The following is a 21,653-nucleotide window of genomic DNA, read 5'->3' as shown; positions in this document are numbered from 1 at the left end:
CGCCTCCAGATCAACGCTGGGAAAACTAAGGAGCTGGTGGTGGATTTCTGCAGGCGCAGTCGTCGTCCCCCCCCACGACACCGGTGAACATCTAGCGAAAAAATATTGAGAGAGTGGATTCTTCAGACAACCCCATGGCACTGTACAAGAAGGGCCAGAGCAGACTGTACCTGCTCAGGAGACTGCAGGGGGCGCTCCTCAGGACATTCTTTGACACTGTGGCGGCATCAGACATTTTCTATGGAGTGGTCTTGCTGGAGCAGCAGCATGTCAACAGCTGACAGGAGGAGACTAAACAGACTGATCAGGAAGGCCAGCTCTGTCCTAGGATGCCCCTTGGACACAGTGCAGGTGGTGGGAGAGAGACGGCAAAGCTATCATCAGTGATGGACAACGACTCCCACCCCATGCAGGACACTGTCTCTGCACTGAGCAGCTCCTTCAGCGACCGGTTCCTTCCCCCTAAATGTGTGAAGGAGCGGTACCGCAGGTCCTTCCTTCACAAACACACTACTACTGCTCTGTACATATTATTTATATATTTATATTTTGTACATACATACTGATTTTATTTTATACAGACATCTGCACATTTTAGCCTCTCTTCCAATGTTAATGTTATATTTGTTTTTGCTATATTTTATTATCCACCATTTCCCTGATGCCTTTGACTCTTGCTGCTGCTGTAACAAGTGGATTTCCCCCGGTGTGGGTTAATAAAGTCTCATCTTGTTCTAATGGTCCCTGTCAGTGTTTTAATATTATATATATATATAGTTGTTGTTTTTAAAGTAATATTATTTATACATTCATGAGCATTGTGCAATTTACTGGTGCTGGTGTTTAGCTGATTTTAATTACTTTCCACTCTGTTGGTACTTAATCCTACAGCAATGCAACATATTCTATAAAATCATCATATTAAGCTTTCATGAAAGTTAAGAAAAATTGTAGTCTGAGTACATTTGCCTGAGATGTAGTGGAATAGAAGTTTAACTTTGCATTAAATGGAAAATACTAATGAAAAACTACCTTGAATTTGTAGTTAAATATTAGATATGGAATTATATCGTCAAAGTGAAATTAAATAAACCATACATTAATAAACCATTGTTGATTAATATTATAAAGATTAACCAGTGTCGTTAGCCATGCTGTCCTCTCAAGGATATATGTAATACCTAATTAAGTCAGTTGGTGGTGATAATGTGACTCGCCAGTGAAACAGAAAGAAAGAAGGAACTCTGCTGTAGACACAGTCTCATTTAGGTTCGCCCGTCGCGATCTACTTGTCCGACGAAGGAGTATCACCTCCGTCGGCTGCATGGGCTACGTCCTTGAAGGATGCAGGCCCTGAATTGGGACACAGCCTGTTTCCTCTGTGATTTCCCCCAGTATGTACCTGTGATGTTTCCCCGTGGTCTGGTTTTGTTATTTTTTTATTTTCCTTTGGTCCCTTTGTGTGAGTTAGAGATTTTTCAAATTACCTGAGTTTTGGATTATGCTTGTTTTTCCTTAAAAGACTATGTCAGTTTTTTGCTTACCTTTTTATCAAATTCTTTTTCCCCCACACCTGCACTTTTGGTCCTGCTTAAACCCCAACCATAACACACTCACCACTATTCTCAGGGAGCTGAGTGTTGCAGGCATGGGCATAGCACTCTGGGGCAAAGGGGCCAGACTACCCAGGGTCCAAGGAGGGGGAAAGCCTGGAAATTAGGTGCTACAGCCATGGTAGCAGGTGAGGTCTCATCCTCTGTCTTGTCACCATTTTCACCTGCGCGAGTTTCACTAGCATTGCCATTGTTTCAGGTTTCTAGCTTGACTTGACACTGAGACGTGGCTTTCCCCTTTTTGTTTTTGTCCCCACTCATCGTTCTTTGAGTTCGTCACTTTTAAACGTGGTAGGAACCTGAATAACGGGGTATTATTTCTGTCGATGCAGGAGCACCTTTCTATGCTGCCATACTAGTTGCCAGACCACCGGAAGTCCCCAAAAGCTAAAACAGTCTGATAATGTAACGTAGAGTAATTGGTTACTTTTTGGTCTGACGCCTGATCATCGCTGCGTGCAGCTTTAATTTTTAACTATTCAGAACCGTAATTCTATACTTTTGCTTTAGGTCTTCTTGGGATAGTCTCAATTAGCTTTGCACTCCTGAATTTGTTTTTGTGTATATCCAATTTTTCTTGGCAGATCTTCTCAATCTCCATCAGATTGGATGTGAAGGTTTAAGTCAAGGTTTTATCTGAGTCACTCAGGGACTATCATTGACCTTTCCGGAAGCCACCTAAGCATTTTCTTGGCTGTATGACTCAGGTCATTGTTGCTGAAAAATTATCTTTTGCCCCAGTGTTCACTTTGTCATTATGAATAGTTGATGGGCAGCACTACAATATCCTCTGAGCTACATCAGAACAAGATAAGATAAGATAATATATTATATGTTCATATATGGCCATATATGAACATGTACAACATATTTCAGAGTTTTGTAAAGGTCATTCTTACAATACTTTTCCCTTGCTATTTTTCATTGCTTCTGTGTTTTGTCCATGGTTGTTCTCTCTTTTGTATTGTATAGATGGGCATATGACAGATATGACTAACACACCCTTAGTATAGTTTACGCACTACTCTTCTGTTGTGGCGCAGCTCTACAGCATCACTCCTCACTTCTTTTTACACACAAATAGTTGTCTGTGGAAAGCCCCGACATTTAGCAACAGCCCAGGTGTAGAAGAGTAATGAAGGGTGGAGAAAAAAGACAGCATCAATTACAAGTGATGAAATTATTTTCCTGTTAGTCCCCTGGCCATGAAAGCTTGTGCCTCGTCAAAAAGCAAAAACCTGCAGGTCTACATTCCACACTAAGCTTTTCCTCAAACACATTGTGGAAACAGGGTGTGAGTGATGTTGTGAAATTTGGGAGAAAACATAATTACTGGCTAAAACATATTCCAAACTCCAACATTAAATGAGATTGTTGGAAAATTGTTCAAACATCACCATCTGCCTATAGCTCTTGTATCTTTCCCCTTCTGACAGCAGGAATACTGGAGCAACACAATTGAGTCATTTTGATTGTACCAATAGTTGCTTTCTGTTTTGTATTTAATACTGTATATCACTCTTGTTTGGTCTTGACCTTACAAGTTATATGCCATATCTCTGGCTCAGCTGAAAGTGTGGGTCGTCCACTGAAGGTTGATGGTACAATCCCTAGCTCCTCCAGTCCATGTGTGTCCTTGGGCAAGACTCTGAAAACTAAAATTGCCCTAGATGGGTGTATATAGAAGCGTTGTTTGAATGGGTAAATGTGACTTGATAAAATTGATTAGACTAGAAAAGTGCTATATAAATGCAGTCGAGTTACCATATAATATCAATGCTGCAGTTAAAGCAACATAAAATTTTGAAAATAAATAAATTTATATTTTCCTAAATACCAAGTCTGTATAGATCAAAACATAACATGAGGCCAGATGCCCTTAGGGGGCCCCTTGGGGGCTTCTTTCCAAAGTAATCTTCCCCCAAGACACATGCTGCCTCTTAGCCAACATGATCCCGTTAGGTTCATGTTCTCTCCGGGGGGGACATCTTACCGTAAATGAAAAATCACACTTTTCTGCTGTCCGAATGGGACGAAATCTATTATTATCAATCACATTTTACCCATATTGCAGCAGTACTTTTCTTTCCAGAAGCAGCAGTAGAAGGTGTACTACTGTACATGTGTTGCCATTTGATCACTAACCACTATGTACCAGCATTGTGTTGCATTAAGCCTTCGGGTTTCCTGCAATACAGAAACCTGCAGCTCACTGTGCAATATGACACCAGAGCAGATCTCTTAAAATAGTGTGTTTTGCCCTGCAGTATACTGTCTGTCTCTCTGTTGGAGCACAATTAGTTTCGGCATTGCATTTACTCACCTTTGCCCTGAGTTTTCTCAATTTAGCCTCCCCTGAGGTTTATCAGAGCATCTCGTTGCTGAACACTGAGGGTGACCACAGCAGTCCAGCACATCTGCACATCTTTAAAATTCTGTTCACAATGCTTCATCATGATGTTTCCAATATCAGGCAAAGAGTTTAGCAAATTAATTTGACAACACTGATTGTACAACAAAACAATGTATTACCAGTTAATAGTGTGTTTTAGGGATAGTTGGCTTCAACTGAGCCATTCACATTCTTTGGTGACCTAAAATGATCCGAAGGCAGTGTGACTGGTGTGGTTGGTTTTGGCACAGAGGCTGAGATCAGAGATATAATACAAACCCTGGGACTGTGTTAGTCACAGTCAACTTCAGTAAACTTTAGTTGGCCATGGCCATGTAACTTTATATATATATATATATATACATACATTGCATGTGTATATGTTCTATGTCATGTTATATAAACTTGAATATATGTATCTGTACATGTATATAGTTTTACAAATATGTCTACCATAATGTTTCAGAAATATCATCCCCCCCATACACACACACCTCTTCCTTGTGGGAGTGAAACATGGCTGTAACATGGAGATATGAAATTTTTACTTTGCTTTGGTTGCTTTAAGAAATTATGCCTACTTAATACATTTTTGAGACAATGTAAACAAATAGGAATATTTTTGTGTATAAAAATGTAAAACTGCAGTTTGACAAACATATTTTATATATTTGTACTGAGTAAAACCCCCTCCAACACATTACAGGACTGTTTTTTAAGTTCACTTTAAATATACTACGATCAAGCAAACCCATATGAGATCAACCAGTCAACACATATACAAATATCATCTAAACCCTAGTTGATGGTTTGAAAGATATAAAAAAAAAACAGAGATTAGCAGGGCAGGTTTGTTTTGCTGATCAAGTTCTCAGGAAAGCAAAGGAGGAGGAGGCGGGATGGAGGTGTGGTTAGTTTCAGGTGGAATTCCCCTGAACGCACCTGAATCCATCCCCCACTGTTCCACAGAAGTATAAAGCTTCTCATGTGAAGGAAAAGAAGATCACTGAAAGTAGAACAATAGAAAAATCATATAACACATTCAAACTACGGATTTTCTTGGAGCATTATTCCTTTGCATCATTTCGTGACGTGCTCTCAGGTAAGAAAACAAGCTAGATGAGAACAGACAAACAAATGTGTTTATGAGCTAAACAAAGTTTGTTTTGCTATTGAAATAGTCGGTAAAAAAGTTTTGTCTAATATGTTTCTTAGTGTCCCCATGTCGTCAACGTGCCTCAGCACTGTCCTGACTCATGCCAACCTCACCATGTATCAGACTGGCATCGCCGATGTACTTCTGCACCAACCCAGCGTGCTACCCAGCATTAACCCTCTGCAGAACAGCCCCCACATCCACAGTAAGAGGAACACTCATTTCTGTCTGTCATTACTGTGAGCTCTGTCACCAAAAGACATGCCACTTACTTCTTGTTTGGGCTGTGAAGGCGAGTTAACCATTATAGTCCAGCCTGAGTTTCATGCCCAGTTTCAGGTGAAATTTAATCTCCCTATCCTTTTTTTTCAAACCTCAGCCAACAAGAGCATTAGGTCGCTGAACTTTGCTTGGCCTCATTTAGATGCTGTTGGTTTAGTCATTTACCATGAAGTTAATGTTTAACTCGTCATAACCGTCAAACACCTCATAGGGAAAACAGCTTGGGCTTTGTTTGAGACAAATCCAGACCAGGAGATGATAGACCGGTATCAGTCAACATTACAGATAACTGAAACTGTAACCATGGCAAAGTCAAATCAAAAAGCATGTGATGACATGTTTTTGTTTACTTTGGAAGAGATAATAGTAAAACTAGACTTAGATAAGATCCAAGATCATGATTTAATATGAAAAATAAGTCTCACCACCGTATAAAGCTCTTAACGCTCAGGACTGCTGAGTGCAGCTAGCGCGCACACACACACACACGGATTATTCAGCAGTATCCATACTCTACAGATCAGTCATACAAGCAGATCAGCCCTCACTGCTGGACAGCAGACGACGTTCTGGAGTGGATCAGCGACCATATAGAGAGCACCAAGTCTGATGCCAGTGCCCTGAGTCTCGCCTGCTGCGCCATGGATGGACCCGCCCTCTGCCAGATGAACAGGGACCAGATGACAGGAATCTTTGGCCTGCAACTTGGATCACACCTCCACCAGAGTCTGCAGGAACACAAGACCAAATATGGTATAACTGCATCTGTCATGTGGCATGATTTACAGATTTTCAGAGCTGACATACATCAATATATTGTAATTGTTTGAACCACCAAGGCAAGGGTTTGAAGAATCTGAGTGCCAAACTTCACACAGCACACCAAAATAAATATTTCCGTGCTCTCTGTAACATGATTGCCAGTTATACGTGAATAAAACTAAATAACTAACTGTTAATAAATACCAGCAATTTAGGTCCATATAAATGCTTTGCTTTTCTCTTGGATGAATTATTTTTGTTGTTTTTCTTCCCAGAGCTACAGAGCCTGTCAAGATCAGAGTTGAATGAGACCTGCCAGCTCCTGGACGACTTCCTGATCAACCTGAATTTCCCTTTGCTCAGCAGCATCAGAATTGGCCAAGGTACATATTGTAAAGAGGTGTTGCAAAATAATATTTAACGGATACTGTTTGTAATTCTTGGGACTAACAATACTACTTACTACCAACAGGAGAAGGAGCTGTCAGCAAGAGAGAGTTTGACAACAGGGAGGATTATGATCCGACTAGTTTGACACCTCTCAGAGACATTGAGTACCTGTCTGACAACCAGTCTGACAGTGAGTGCAGCTCCTCCTCAAATGGTCAGTATTCAACATGTTTCTCATGTTTGCTATCATCTTTCTCTCCTCTTCTACCTATCTTTCCCATAAATATTGTGTACCAGAAACGTTTCTCTCATGTGTTCAGGTGGAATGTTTGGCTTCTCAAGCCTTGGCTCCCCAGAGTCTGGTAGTGGCGAATCAGACCCAGAGTTCTCCTACCCTCTGATTTCAAGTGAGTAAACAGAAGAAAAAAAAATTCTACAAAAAGTTAATTATGTTCTTTTCATTGCAGTGTCTCAGCAGTGTCAATGAAATGAGAAAACATCTAACAATTGACTGTTGTATTGACAGAGGTGCACATCAAAACTGAGAAAGGAGAAACTCGTGTGAAGCGACCACGGGGGCGACCTCCTAAAGTCAGCAGAGAACTTAGCAGCAGCGTCTATGAATGTCCGAAGAAAAACAAACATGGTGAGGCCATGTTTGGATGTGTGTTCAAAAGGCATCTGAACTTGATCACTACTACCCTGTTTTACAAATTATACTTTACATTCATTTTGCATCAGGCTGCAGATGCAAACCTGTTTGACTGTCATCCTTATACTAATAAATCCATGCACACACAAAAATACATCAACTCATTGTGCCCCACTGTTTTTTAATAGTGCCTCGAGGAACTCACCTTTGGGAGTTCATCAGGGACATTCTGATCCACCCAGAGAGGAACCAGGGCCTGATGAAGTGGGAGGACCGCCGTGAGGGCGTCTTTAAGTTCCTAAAGTCTGAGGCTGTGGCTCAGATGTGGGGCCAGAAAAAGAAGAACAGCAGCATGACGTATGAGAAACTTAGCCGTGCAATGAGGTGAGCAGCTCAGAATTCTAGTAGGTTCATCAGCTTTCCATTGTATATGCCTGAATCGTATATGATGCAGATGTGGTTCAGAAGTTAAACGGACTAGACCTAAAACACAAACCAGTAAAATGTCGTCTCCATAAGTATAATGGTCCAACATAGACAGCTATCTGAGGCAGTTTAGCTTCACCTTGTATAACCAAACTGAAAGGACCTCTCCAGTCATGTAGTATTGGACTTCCACATAACCTGACTTGTTCCTAGTATGGGTCAAGCTCCAAATATGTCGGTTACTTCATTTCCCATAATGCAACTTGACAGTTCTTTTCATTAGACCCCCTGGCTTTCAAGGGTTGTATTTCAACACAAGCTTGTTTTTCTAAATTTTAAGTCTTTTAAAGTGTCCATTTAACCCTGGTTGGTCCCCTAGGCAAAAATACTATGAATTTTTTTTTTCATTTACTAACAATGATGAAAATCAGTTAAGTGGAGCAGGTGATGAAGCAGACTACATTGTTTGTGTCTTTAACCTTGACTCCTCCACCCTCAGGTATTACTATAAGAGGGAAATCCTGGAGCGTGTCGACGGCCGGAGGCTTGTTTACAAATTCGGGAAGAACTCTAGTGGCTGGAAGATTGAGGAGATTGGCATGGGAATGTGAGGCCTGTCTAAAAATAAACATTGCAGTTGCAGATGTTTAAGACACTAACTTCCTCTTAAAAGGAAGGTGTTGCAAAAAATGTAAGCCAGTGTTTTTGGCTCTAGTAGGTTTTATGAACCAATATAAATACTGTACTTGTTTTATATTTTTGTTTGCTAAATCATACTTTATTCGCAATAGCTAAAATAGAAAATCTTGTGAGATTCTTTAAGAAGCTAAAGTTGAAAAAGCATACGTTTTACAATTGTATGGAGTTAAATCAGTGTTTGTATTTAAGTTCCGTTACTGAAGCAAGAGTAACGGACCCTCATTTGTCATTATGGATATTATTTTGGTATATGTGCATTTTGGCCATGGAAATATTATACTCTTTTTTACCTTTCATTTTTCTGTCTTGTTATTATACAAGGTTGAAACTTAAATCATCAGTTTTGCATGTGAATGTAGTCTGATGTAGATTTGAATAAAGGACCAAGTTGGGAGAAAGGGAGAAAAAATTTAGGTTATGTTATTTCAAATGAATACAGCAACAATGAGTTATACATGTTGGTATTGTTTCATTATAAAGTGTATTTTCACAATGTTTGAGTAAAAAGTAACCAAATCACTTTTTATACATGATCATCACCTGTAAAACACTTTGTATCACTCAACTAGAGTTTGCTGCATGTGGTTTGTGTGACTGTATAATGTGATTGATCCACTATGATGTCATCCACTTAGACTGATAAATGTATATGTTTGAGAATTAAATCTCATATCAAGTATGATATCAATTGATAAATACTTTTTGTATAAATATTTTAAGCATTTATGAACTTCCTTTTTTTTTTAGATTGATTTCTAAAGCTTTACACTAGGATTGTATTTGTATATCTGTTGCCATTAAAAAGGATGGGAGATTTGAAAATGTAGTATGAATGTCACAATTATAGAACTAATACCTACCCCTTGTCTATAGTGCCACTCCAAAGCAAAACTCTTTGTCTTTATTCTGGTAGGCCTTTTCCCAATGTCAAATTACAGGGTGCAGTTGATATATATATATATATATATATATATATATAGTTTGCATACAGTCTTAAACTTTAAACTGCATTTGTTTTTATCTTGGTGTACCAAATTAACTGTCAAGTATAAATATATGTGTAGGCAGGATAACAAAAATGCATATTGGGTGGCTGTGGCTCAGGAGATAGAGTTGCTTGTCCACCAACCCAAAGGTTCGATCCCAGCTTCCCCCAGTCCACATGCCGATGTGTCCTTGAGCAAGACACTTAACCCTAAATTGCCTCTGGTGGCTCTTCCAGCAGCGCATGAATGTGATAGAAAAGAAATGCAGCGCTGTGCATCTCCTTTCTGACCGCATCATAGCTTGTCTTTCATGGATCCGCTCTGCAGGTGGGCCGTCTACTCTTCTGGGTCAGCTGACAGCAAGTACCCTGCTGTTCCACTTGCACAATGACCATATTGCGTCCTCCCCTTCTCAAGTTCAAACAACTTTATTTATCTCAAAAGCGCAATTCCGTTCCAACAGTCTAAAGACCATAAAAAAACACTAACACAAACAAAAAACAGACTGATTACAGGGTTAGTCAGAGACAGCACACGAGGGCCAGGCAATGAGTATTAGTTCAGTTCAAGTTAAAGCACAATGATAGAATAAATACATAAATAAATAAGGTTTACAGAAAAATGTGACACGAGCACATACAGGAGAATGTTCACCACGAACTCCCAAGTACGTTCTTGGAAGGTAAACAAGTGTATATACTTGAGAAACGCCTTCTGTGTCATAGCCACTGATGTAAAATCAGACTTAACAGCCTTGGTTGGTCGTGAGGGTCTTGAGTTGCTGCCTTTTGGAAGTTGTAGCTGGCCTGCATGGAGGTCAGGAACTACAGAGAACAAACGTTTTAGAAATAATGTCTCCCACTGGGCGGCATTCAAAAAGAATGAAGAGAAGGGTAGCTGGGGTTTTCATGGGCTCTGGGACACCAATTTTAGCTGGAGTTTGGAGCAGATTTGACACAAAGGTGTGAAAAGGTGAATGACCATGGGAGTCTTGAGTTGCTTTCCCTTTGTCTTTGGAACAAAGGAGCATGTGGTCAAATCCTCAATTTTGTGAGGGCTGGGGCCCATCATTGTGTTACACGATGTTGTACAGGTGGCACCATTGGTACCTGCACACCTTATGCCATTATCCAACCAACACTTAAAGCTTTCTAACAAATCATGTGTTACTTTTGAATGTCGAATGGGAGTCAACTTGCATGAGAAAAATGATGCTGTCTGAGCTGACAGACAGCATCATTTCTAAATGGTCTTTGACAGCTTTGTGATTCTGCTGACTGTAGACAATCCATCCTTGTTAGGTTTTTATGAGGAAAACTAAGCTTTGTCTTATCTGCTTCCTGCACTGGTACAAGGCGGTTTTTGGTTTCAGCTTGGTGTACAACAGGTCGGGCCTGTTTGAGATGACAGGAGATGATAATCTTTAGATGGCCTGTCTGTGATGTAAGAACTTTCTTTCTCCAGTAAATTACATTTAAATGTGATGTTCTGAAGAAAAGCAGGAACTGGTGTGATTTCACTAACTTTCATGAAAAAGTAGGAATGTGGAGGTAGATTGTAAGTATTCAGTCACACACCATGTAACGATGGGGTTAGGGTTACATTCTAGTTAGCAGGTTTACGTGTTGAGAAATGGTAACTGTGTACAGATTTGCATATCTCCACATATGTATTGATTCATTTTTTATGTATTGCCGTGCCCAGTCTGATCACAGCAGGGGCATCTGGCTGTTTTGCCACATTGTTAGGGTTAGCTTTGGTGTTGGGTAGTATCTTCATTGAAAAGATTAACTGAAGTGTGGCGCAGAATAATGTGACAGTAAAATGGAAATGAAATGCCATGTAAACTTACCTGTGCCATCTTCTCTTCCTCCCACTGTGTTTGGGCGAAAGAGTTCCCTGGGGGCACACGCACCTATTTATAGTTGTGGGAAGCAGGTAGAGGGGAGTTTGGAACTACTGTCAAAATGTAGTTATTCATGGAATATATTTATGGGTATTTATTAGGTGTATATTTGTGGTGTGTATATATTTATTAAGAGTGTATATTTTTGGTTAGTAGGTTTATGTAAATATTTCTATTTTATTTCTGTTCTTTGTATATTATCAGGATGCAGGCTCGCCATTATAACTTGATCAGTGTATATATATATATATATTTATATATATATATATATATATATATATATATATATATATGTTGGGAGTTGCTGATTGTTGCTGCAAGGCGATGGACACGTCTGTAATGCCACCTGGACCTTGTGCTTCTCCTCATTTGCCTCCATGGCCACTCGGGCATTGTAACACAGCAGAAATTGTAACAGTGAAATTCCTTTGTGTACCTCCCATAAGTGATGGTGATTTGGAGACTTTGTGCGCTGACTCGGCTTTAATTGCAATAGAATTTACAGTTATGAATATGTCAGTATTTGTGAGGGTTCTACTCTGCCTTGGCCTACTTATACCAGCGTACTTAATTAATTCAGCCTGTAAGTTTGTCTGCTATTTTTTTATGGGCAGAGAATTTCCTTGCTCTTGCTTGCAGGAGGATTTTAAGTCTCTATCCAGCTGCTGTCAATCTGCTTCATCATCAGAAATCCTTTTCAAAGCCCTAATTGGGCAAAAGCAGGGGAACTTCAAGTCCTTAGTATAACTATTTATGAACTCTACTTTCCAAAGGATCAACAACATCAGTAAATTTGTACTCGGCAAAGAAGAATAGGTTGCAGTTCTCACAAAATGATTGAGGGGACTCAGGTCTGAAGCACATTCCAAGTGAGCCTGCATCAATCCTCTTTTAATACATTCTCTGAAGAAAAATGTGTTGCAACTAACAGAATCAAACAAAAAAACAAAACAAACACAGAGTTTTAAGTTTAAAGGCTGAAAGCAGAATGAAGAGATGAGTTTTAAGGGTTGTCTTGAAGGACGGAGGAGTGTTGGCATTGTGGATTTGGCTGGAAAGGGCATTCCAGAGGGAGAGGCGGCTCTGACACTCCAGGGCTTTGTAGTCAAACAACCTGCTTGTTGACAAATCAGAACATTATCTTGTTTGAATTGAAGTTGAATATACAAATTAGAGAACTCTAAACCAAAGAGTCTAAAACAGCGAGATAAATGTCTGAACCAGTGGCATATCCAAGTTTTCAGTGACAGCCATATGCAGGTTTATGTACTACCCACTGGCATAGACATGGTGTCTCTCTCTCTCTCTCTCTCTCTCTCTCTCTCTCTCTCTCTCTCTCTCTCTCTCTTTCTTTCTCTCTCTCTCTGTATGATCAAAAGTATGGAAGATGGTGCCGTGCTAGGTGGCAGTCTGTTGCAGCAGCTCCCGTGTTCAACAACGTTTAATCACTTTTTTGTCTCTATTTTGCCCTTTTTGTGAGTTTTTCTTTTACAGACTTATTCACAGTGACCACAGCAATGGTTAGGTTCTGTTTTAGAACTTATCTTTTGGTTTTTCTCCTTCGTTGGTTACTCTTTGTATCGGAGAGCAAAACACAGGATAGTGGGAGTATTGTTTGTAGACCGGTACTGCTGCCCAGAGCCCGGCTTGAAACCCCGGAGAAGATGCGGATGCATACAGCGTGCAGTGTTTCCCCCAGGATGGAGTTGTAGCACTGGAGGTGCTTATTGATCCTGTACTTTAACAGTACTCTTATTGGTTCTGGTTTCCTTTTTAGTAGAAAAATTTAACAAAATATGAATAGAATGGAATGGACAAATGTTTTTGCTCATATTGTACAGAGTACATTGTTGAACAATGAACAGCACTATTTTGAACAAATAATGAATATAAAGTACATAATGTTGTATGTTGAGTGATGGAACTAACATAAAGCCTGTGATAGGAAAAAAGTAACAGAACTCATATACAGACACAGAGACTGTTACCTAAGCCTGGACTCTACTGTTGCAAAGAGTTGTAGGTCCTTTACTATCAATCTGGTCACAGCGAGGTGTCACTCAGACAGTGCAGTGGGAAGCAAGTAGAGTAGTGTTACACCAGTGATTGTCTGGTGCTTTCCACCAATGAGAGGACAGCCATAGTTGCCAGTTCTGGTAATTGTTTATATAATATACTCAGCTATGAGGAAACCGGTGTGTGTGTGTGTGTGTGTGTGTGTGTGTCTGTGTGTGTGTGTGTGTGTGTGTGTGTGACTACCAGAGGGGTCAAATTCGTCTTTGGAAGCATGTTTGCTTAGTTGGAATAAACTGGTGTCTGACATGACATCAGTCAGTATGTTAACTGAAAGATAAACTGGGCTTGTCCTGCCTGGTATTGTTCATTTCCAGTTAACTAACACTTGAATCACTATTTATCTTAATAATAATCATAATAATAACAATAATAGGTTCCACTGTGTTGGGATGATGGTCCTTCAGGGGCAGAGAGAGAGGGAGAGAGAGAGATGCTCATGATTATGGTTTAAATTTCACAACATTTTTCAACAGATTGCTCATGTTACCACCTTGCAAACCATTTGTTACACTTGTGGCAAAGAGAGTTGAATCAATTGATCTTGGTGAAGTACAACCAGACTTTTGATCGTTCCACTATCTGCCATCGCCACACGGAGCAGGTCTGTTTCTAGGCCCCGCCCCATGCACAGGACAGGCTCGACACAGATTTCTCCTCAGGATTGAACAGCGAATTGAATGCATTCATTTCTTGAATACCTTTAGCAGCATACCAGGTGTCGGTACCCATCCCTACTTTACACTGTGGGTGTTGTTTTGCTTCTTCATCCATTTAGTCTGTGTTATGTGTATGTCTTTCTTCTGTTGAAACATACAGTATCTGTGCAGCACTTACAATGCAGAAAGTATACAACTGGGTATCATCTGCATAACAATAACAATTTCCTAATAATATTTCCATATTTTTGAAACCATATATAAGGTAAATAGAATTGGGCCGAGCACAGAACCCTGAAGAAATCTGTGATTAACTTTGGTGCATATGGATGACTCATTATTAATTTGTAAAAACTGGAATTGATCTGATAAATAACATTCAAATGATCTTAGAGTGGCTCTATTAATGCCAATGACATGTTCCAGCATATGTCGTAGGATGTGTTGATCAATGGTGTCAAATGCTGTAGACAAAACAAGACAAGGACAGAGATGAACCCTTTATCTGAAGAAATTAGGTCATTTGTGACCAAAGCTGTCACTGTGCTGTTATGAACTCTTGAAAACCTAACTGGAAGTCTTGATATGCACTGGGGTTTTTCAAATAAGGTTCACTTTTTTATTCTATTATATTCTATTCTCTATGGCTTTTACCACCCCTCCCTCCTCCCATCTAGCCATTATTTCCAGTCAGAGAGTCATTGCTGTACTGATAACATAAATTACGTGGATTATGATCGACACCACTCCTTGGCTATGACCACCACAATCTCCATGCCAGGAAGTGTTTACTGCTTGATTTTTATAACCTTTCCTGCCACAGTAAATTTTGCTGTTGACTATGAGTTTCTAAATGCATGCCAAATAGACTGACCTTGACTAGACTGGATTTTTCAACCGGGCAAAGGCAGTCCCAGATATGCTATTTATTTTGTAGCAGTCTAAATTAACATTTGTTAACAAATTGGTATTGAACATATGCTAAATGCAAAAAAAACAACTGGTTTATTAATGTATGGATTATTTCATTTCACTTATGATGCTATAATTTCATCTCTAAAATAACTAGTCACTCACTTGTATATTGTATTTAACTAAAAAGTCAAGGTACTTGTACTTTTACATTAGTATTTTTCCATTTAATGCAAAGTTATACTTCTATTCCACTACATCTCTGAGGCAAATGCACTCAAAGTACAATGTGTCTTTATATCCACTGAAAGCCACATATCTCTAAATATGATGATTTTATAGAATATGTTGCATTGCTGTAGGATTAAGAAGTACCAACAGAGTAGAAATTAGTTAAAATCAGCTACATTTTATAACACCAGCACCAGGAAATTTAAGTTATATTAATAAAATACACACACACACACACTCACACACATACATATATATATGCATAATATTATAACACTGACAGGGACCATTTTACAGCACAATGAGCATTAAGATAAGATGAGACTTTATCAAACCTGGACCTTGTGAAATGTACTTGTTACAGCAGCAGCAAGAGTCAAAGGCATCAGGGAAGATGTAGAAAATAAAATATAGCAAAAAAGTATTCAATGAAAATAGAAAAGAGCAATACAAAGACTGGAAACAGCTATGTACGTTATATACAAAGTGTGCAAGTAATTGCCCTGAGGAAAAAAGTCTAAAATGTGCAGTGGTCTGGATAAAATAAATGACTAATTAGTACAGTGTTGTATGGATGTGGAGTTAAAAAATAATCAAGAATAAATATATATATACACATATGTACTCATAAACACTACCATGCATATATTGCACAGGATGAGAAAATTTGCACAGGTGAAGAAAAACAGAAATTAATATGTGGCTATTGTTTATTGAGAAGGTTCTCTTCTCCTTTCTTTAAAGCAGCCCAGCTGTATGAAGTGAGCAGTCTGCTCCTCGCTCCCTGAAGCAAAACACAACGGTGAGTCAGTTTTCCTTCACAGCACCAACAAAAAAAAGTAACAGACATGATATGATATTGTTATATTGAACAGAGTGAATGGACTATATTTATATAGTGCTTTTCTAGTCATAATCACCTCCACTGCCTTTTAGTATGTTGCTCAGCTGGTAAATCCAGCCCCAGCTTGTGCCCCAGCTGAAAGTGATGGTGACTTTGTAATCTTTTTATCCTATTTCACTAATACGTTGGAATCAATGAGAGCCTCTATTACCCAGATAATACTTATGCTGATGTATTTTATCCATAAGATTGTTTTTTTCATTATTGAAACTTCTAGATGTCTTCCAGTCCTCTTAAGATGATAGTTTTTACTTCAAAAACTCTGCCTGAGGAGATCAGGTCAGCTGGGTCAATTATGTCTTTTAAAGGGGAAGTAAGCAATTCTAAAGCAATACACATTTTGTTAAATGTGTATTAGATATCATAAAAAAAATCTGGGATTCCTGCTTGGCCCTGGCTCTGTAAATCAAAAACAAAACAAATAGTGCATACCACGCCTCACAAGCTTTCTCCAAAATCGCTTAGTAAGCGATTCATTTCCCTATTTTAATCTTCACGCACCATATTGATATATATATATATATATATATATATATATATATATATATATATATATATATATATATATATATATATATATATATATGCATTTAATTTATTGATATTTATGCATTTAATTGTTTCTGCCTGTTCCATTTTAAAACTGATGATTCATCAGTTTTATTTTTGCAGATTTTTTTATTACTTATCTGTTCTATTTTGCTACCATTATAAAACACTTTGTAATGTGGATCTTGAAAAGTGCTACATCTAATAAAATGTATTATTATTATTAAATATAACTATTATCATAGGATATGCATTTCCTTATTTTAGGATTTATGCTCATGATGGCCAGACCCCTCAAATGTTCCTGTGACATGGAAGATCTGAAGTAACTTTTGATTGCTTCAATTTGGAAAATTGAAGTTCAACAGCACTACAGATTTGGTTTTAATCTTGTTGAGTTTTTCAAATCTGGAAGTGGACAGTGGATCATTAACTGGTTCAGGAGGAACTGAACCAGTAAATATTGGGGCTACTAAACCTCTCAAATGTTTAATCTGTTTCTGTAAGTGGTCTTACTGGATTGTATTTCATTAACACATTTTACCCCCACCTGTGCAGCACACAATGCTATTTTTTCAGGTGCTACTTTCAAGTTTGTTAGAAGAAGTTAGAAGACGCTGGATCCTCAGCCTGAACAAGGGCAGCTGATCTATATCCAGCCACAGAGTATACATATTCCAATACTGATAATAATGATAATGATTTTATACCTTTATTGTAATACAGGGTAGTATTACTATTAGTAAACCCGCTATCTTTTATGTACTTACTCACAATGGGAACTACCCAGTTATTAAGTGCACTATTGACAAGGTTAAAATGTGTGTTTTGCAGGCACCATGGTCATAGATCTAAATGAAATGATCTGTCTATAATGAACAGTGAGGCAAGGCAAGTTCATTTATATAGCACCTTTCCCCAAGGCAGTCTTGAAGAAGGTCTCTGACTGATAGCTCGAAAAAATGACCTTTGCTTTACACAAAATATATGAGGCAGTAGAAACTGTATAAAAGTTAGAGCGCAATGTGAGGAATTAGTAATTTATCAACTCTTTAGCCTTGATTCAAAAGATGTGTAGCAAAAATACTTAAAACTGCTTTTCCACGTTTAGTTTTGACTCTGGGGACAGAAAGCAGTGCCAGATGATCCTGAGGGGTCTGGGTAGTTAATAATGTAGCAGCAGATCAGAAATGCAGCGAGTGATCTAAATACTGTTAGAGTATTTCAGCATAGTGGTATAGATTACTGTGTGGTACACAAAAGGAAAGTGTAAGAGATTAGTTTAATCAGTAACTGTGGGGAATGGTGTAATGACTCTCAGTGTTTACCCAGTGAAAATCCACTGAGATCACAGTAGTAAGAATCCACCCCTTTTCCCTCTTCTGTGTTTTTTCTGGCACTGATCATGAAGTTTCCAGTAAGTTACGTGGTGCACACACATTCTGGCCAGTGGCCAAATCTACCTGTTAGACAGGTATGTTGACCTAGAAGGAGGAGCACAGTTGATGTCACCTCAGGTAGAAGTGTGTTTGTTTAGGATTGTGTGTGTGTGTGTGTGTGTGTGTGTGTGTGTGTGTGTGTGTGTGTGTGTGTGTGTGAGTGTGTGTGTGTGTGTGTGGGGAGTGCTCTACTCAGCTGGTTAATCAACAGGTCTAACAATGGTAGTTAGTGTGGATTAATAACATAGTTGATCATGAACTCAGTGCCACAGAGATGTGAAATATTTCAGTCAGTTACTTGCATTAGTGGGTTAGTAAACAACAACTTGAATGTGATTGAGACTTTCGTTGCTCACAGTTGTAGCTGTAGTTTGAGCTGTTCCTGACAAACTGGGAAATAGAGGGTTGGAAGAGTGTTTAGGTTCCTTTTTTAGATGTTTTAAAGGTGTTTTTAGTCCAGAGTTCAAGTCATAAATAATGATTAAAACACATGCATCTTGCTGTAATTTTGCAGGGGAAAAGTTCTGTGTGGTTGCTGCTTGACTTACTTTTTAATGAGAAATTGTATAAAATAGGGTTACCTAACTCTATACAGAACCAATCTGATTTAATCCATTTTCATTTTCTGGGGCATTAGGTAATTTGATGCAAAAAAAAAGTGTTACAGTTGAAACTAAATTGTCTTACATGATTTTCACTGTGACATTTTATTTCTTACTGTTCTCAGAATAACAATTTAAATTAAAGCTGCAAAAACTGTTGACCAGAATAGAATTACTATTTTTTACAACCTCACATATTTCACGATGAGTCATCATCAAGGTCATGAGGCCTTTTTGATGAAGTTTGTGGTGGATATGGTGAACACGCTGTGGGAAGAAAATAAAACTATAAATACATGGCTTTTGCTGTTGTCAGCAGGTGGTGCTATAACTTTCAATATTCATATATAGATGTGTTCAAGCCTGGACTCTCATGAGACATGTACACTTTGGATAACATGTGAGTTATAACAACATCCTGTGCCTGTAATGAGTCCGCCCCCAGGAACATTAGATTTAGGGGACTTTTATTTATTTTTCCATTTCTTGGAGTGCTTAGTGTTTCTTTGCCCTGGTAAGGTTATCTTTGTTATCCCGTGTTTGTGTTTTCTTGAGTTTCCTGTTTTATTTTGAAGTCCCTTTCCTTGTGTTGCCCACTTCCTGTCTCCCGTGTCTTGTTTCTGGTGTCTTGTTTTTCCTGTGTCTCCTGCCCCTGTGATTGTCTGCACCTGTTCCTAATGTTTCTCACCTGTGTTCAATTGGCCCCGCCCACCTTGTGTCTATTTCGTCTCTGTGCTTCCCTTTGTCTTTGTTGGTTCATCTATTATCCCCCCCAAGTCTGTGGTTCCTGTGATGATTTTCCTGTTCATTTCCCCCTGGCTCCTGTGTTTTTCTACTGGCTACTTTTTGCTACATTTGTGGACACCTTTAGTTGCATTTTTTTTTGTAGAGACGCAGTAAGTCTGATTTCTTTTATTATTAAATATTTAATATACACCTCTGCATTTGGGTCCTGCTTAGATACCGCCAGTGACAGTGCCAAGGCAAAGCATCAACATTTGTCACAGACACACCGTTTTATGAAAAGTCAAAATTTTCAGGATGAGTCATTGTTAAGTTTTTGGGGCTTTTCTGACCAAGTGTGTGGTGGAAGAATAATTAAAACAATGAATGTAATTTTCTATCACCAGTAGAGGGCTATTAGTGTCCCTGAAAATTGGCACCTGGATGCTTTCAGGATGGGTCTCTTATCAGACTTTTAATACACTAAAATATAATGGTACCATCGTATACTTTTCTATAAATGTATTACAGGTATAAATTTATAATGAAATGCGGTGTAATTACTTGTGTGCTTATTTCAATTTTTTTTATTGAATATATTTTGTGTATATTTTAAAATGTATGCTTAACATTATCATTGTAACAATGCACTGAAAGCACTTTTTAAAAGGACACATTTAATTCCCTATAGTTTTTGTATTTGAAGATATATTCAAGCATAATTTTAAGTGCACTTTTTCTTGTTTGCCATTCAGTACGTTAGTTGTGAATTTCTTATGGAAAGTGTGAAAATGTATAACTGTGATAATAAGTCCATTTCTAATTTTAAAGAAAATCAAATGTTTAAAGTCTACCATAGTCACAAGCTTACACTGGCATGTTAACAATGCATCTTACATAAAAAAAAATCCACGTTAAACCAAAGGCATTCGTAAAAAAGTATAGGTTCACACAAGAAAATGTTACTAAGAGTACACTGCACTTGAAATTTTGAATAGATCAGCAACAAGGTCACCAATCATTTAGGCGTCAGAGATTTGTTGTTCACGTTGGCAAATCATAACTGCGGACGGACATTGCTCGGTCGCACACGGCTCGCACTGTAGCTTACTGGCGTCACTGACATGAATGCAGGTCTGCAAGTGAGGAGCCAAGGTGAGGATGCCATTCCAATTTGCCAACTATTCCTGGTTAACGCTTAAAATGAAAAGTACATTGCTCATTGATGATAATTCCGACCAATTCAATCAAGTGATATCCCGCCTGATATTGTGGGTGACGATTGTGGGTTGAAATATAATGGCCCAAGTGAAAAGAACTGGAGTGGCAGCTAAAGTCCTGGGGTCTCATTTATAAAACTGTGCGTAGGATCCTTACTGAAAGTGTACGTGCGCCCAACAGCCGAAAATGGTGTACACCGAAAAATATTCAGACTTATAAAACTGTGCGTGCGCAATTCTCCCTTTATAAATCACAGATCACCTACAAGTGTGTGTACGTGAATCCGCCTCATATCCTGCCCCGGACAGCCCATTTTAACCGTAAATAGTCAATGCAAATCACCTCATGAATGCTGATTCGTATATTAATGACCCTGACATCCAATTGTTCTTTCGTTCCGACAGGTGAGAAAAAGAAAAAAAAACTCACTTCTCAGACACTGACATAGACAAGCCTGTAGGGAGGGGGGCACACCTGTAGGGAGGGGGTCACACCTGTAGGGAGGGGGACACACCTGTAGGGAGGGGGATGCCCGGAAAACAGCGTTATTCAGTGCCACAGGAGTGGATCACTAATAAAAAGAAGCAGTGCGAGTGGCGACGTGCGGACAGTGGGAGAAATTAGAAAAAGTGGTCCGATCTGAAGGTTCACTACATCTTTCTACTCCTTCACAAACATGTATTTGTGTTGCTTGAGTTTTATTTTAAATGTGCGACATAAAGAATGTCATTTATTCAAGGTAGAAGCAAAGAGGAACGTGTCCGCAACCCCCCCCCCCTTCCTCTCTCTCTTGCGCAGGGTGAATGTGTGTGAGTGCGGTAGGGGTTAGATCGAGTGTGTCAGTGAGCAGCGAGGTCCAGAGAAACAGAGTTGGCTGCAGTAGTGAGTTTGCAGTTGAGGTTTCAGTCTGTCTGTTAATAAATAATAATAATAATAATAAAGTATTTCATGTTAACAGACATACTCTCTAATTTAATTGTATCTATCTTAACAGTTAATGGGAGGAAAACTTATTGTAAATGTTGTTACCGTTACTGTACCTTCTCCCTCTCCTATAGTATAAAAAAGAGACTTTC

General features: G+C 38.8%; 1 protein-coding gene across 1 annotated transcript; it reads left to right on the top strand.

Moving 5' to 3' along the window:
• Window positions 1-4,946: 4,946 nt before the first annotated feature.
• On the top strand, window positions 4,947-9,102 carry elf3 (E74-like factor 3 (ets domain transcription factor, epithelial-specific)). The gene is made up of 9 exons (XM_035631043.2): window positions 4,947-5,107; window positions 5,221-5,366; window positions 5,963-6,196; window positions 6,481-6,588; window positions 6,678-6,809; window positions 6,916-7,002; window positions 7,122-7,241; window positions 7,436-7,631; window positions 8,173-9,102. The coding sequence occupies exons 2-9, from the start codon at window positions 5,228-5,230 to the stop codon at window positions 8,282-8,284; spliced, it is 1,128 nt and encodes a 375-aa protein (XP_035486936.1). The 5' UTR covers window positions 4,947-5,107; window positions 5,221-5,227; the 3' UTR covers window positions 8,285-9,102.
• The last annotated feature ends 12,551 nt before the right edge of the window (window positions 9,103-21,653 follow it).

The sequence above is a fragment of the Scophthalmus maximus genome, chromosome 6 (assembly GCF_022379125.1).
Source record: "Scophthalmus maximus strain ysfricsl-2021 chromosome 6, ASM2237912v1, whole genome shotgun sequence".
NCBI lineage: Eukaryota > Metazoa > Chordata > Actinopteri > Pleuronectiformes > Scophthalmidae > Scophthalmus > Scophthalmus maximus.
Note: the sequence above shows the minus strand (reverse complement) of the source record. Positions and strands in the feature narration are given on the sequence as shown.

Bases quoted from the DNA above. Each gene is read 5' to 3' on its own strand.
- elf3 (XM_035631043.2), top strand. From the start codon at position 5,228: ATGTCGTCAACGTGCCTCAGCACTGTCCTGACTCATGCCAACCTCACC. The intron at 6,810-6,915 runs GTCAGTATTCAA...TCATGTGTTCAG, and splicing joins GTGCAGCTCCTCCTCAAATG to GTGGAATGTTTGGCTTCTCA. The intron at 7,242-7,435 runs GTGAGGCCATGT...GTTTTTTAATAG, and splicing joins TCCGAAGAAAAACAAACATG to TGCCTCGAGGAACTCACCTT.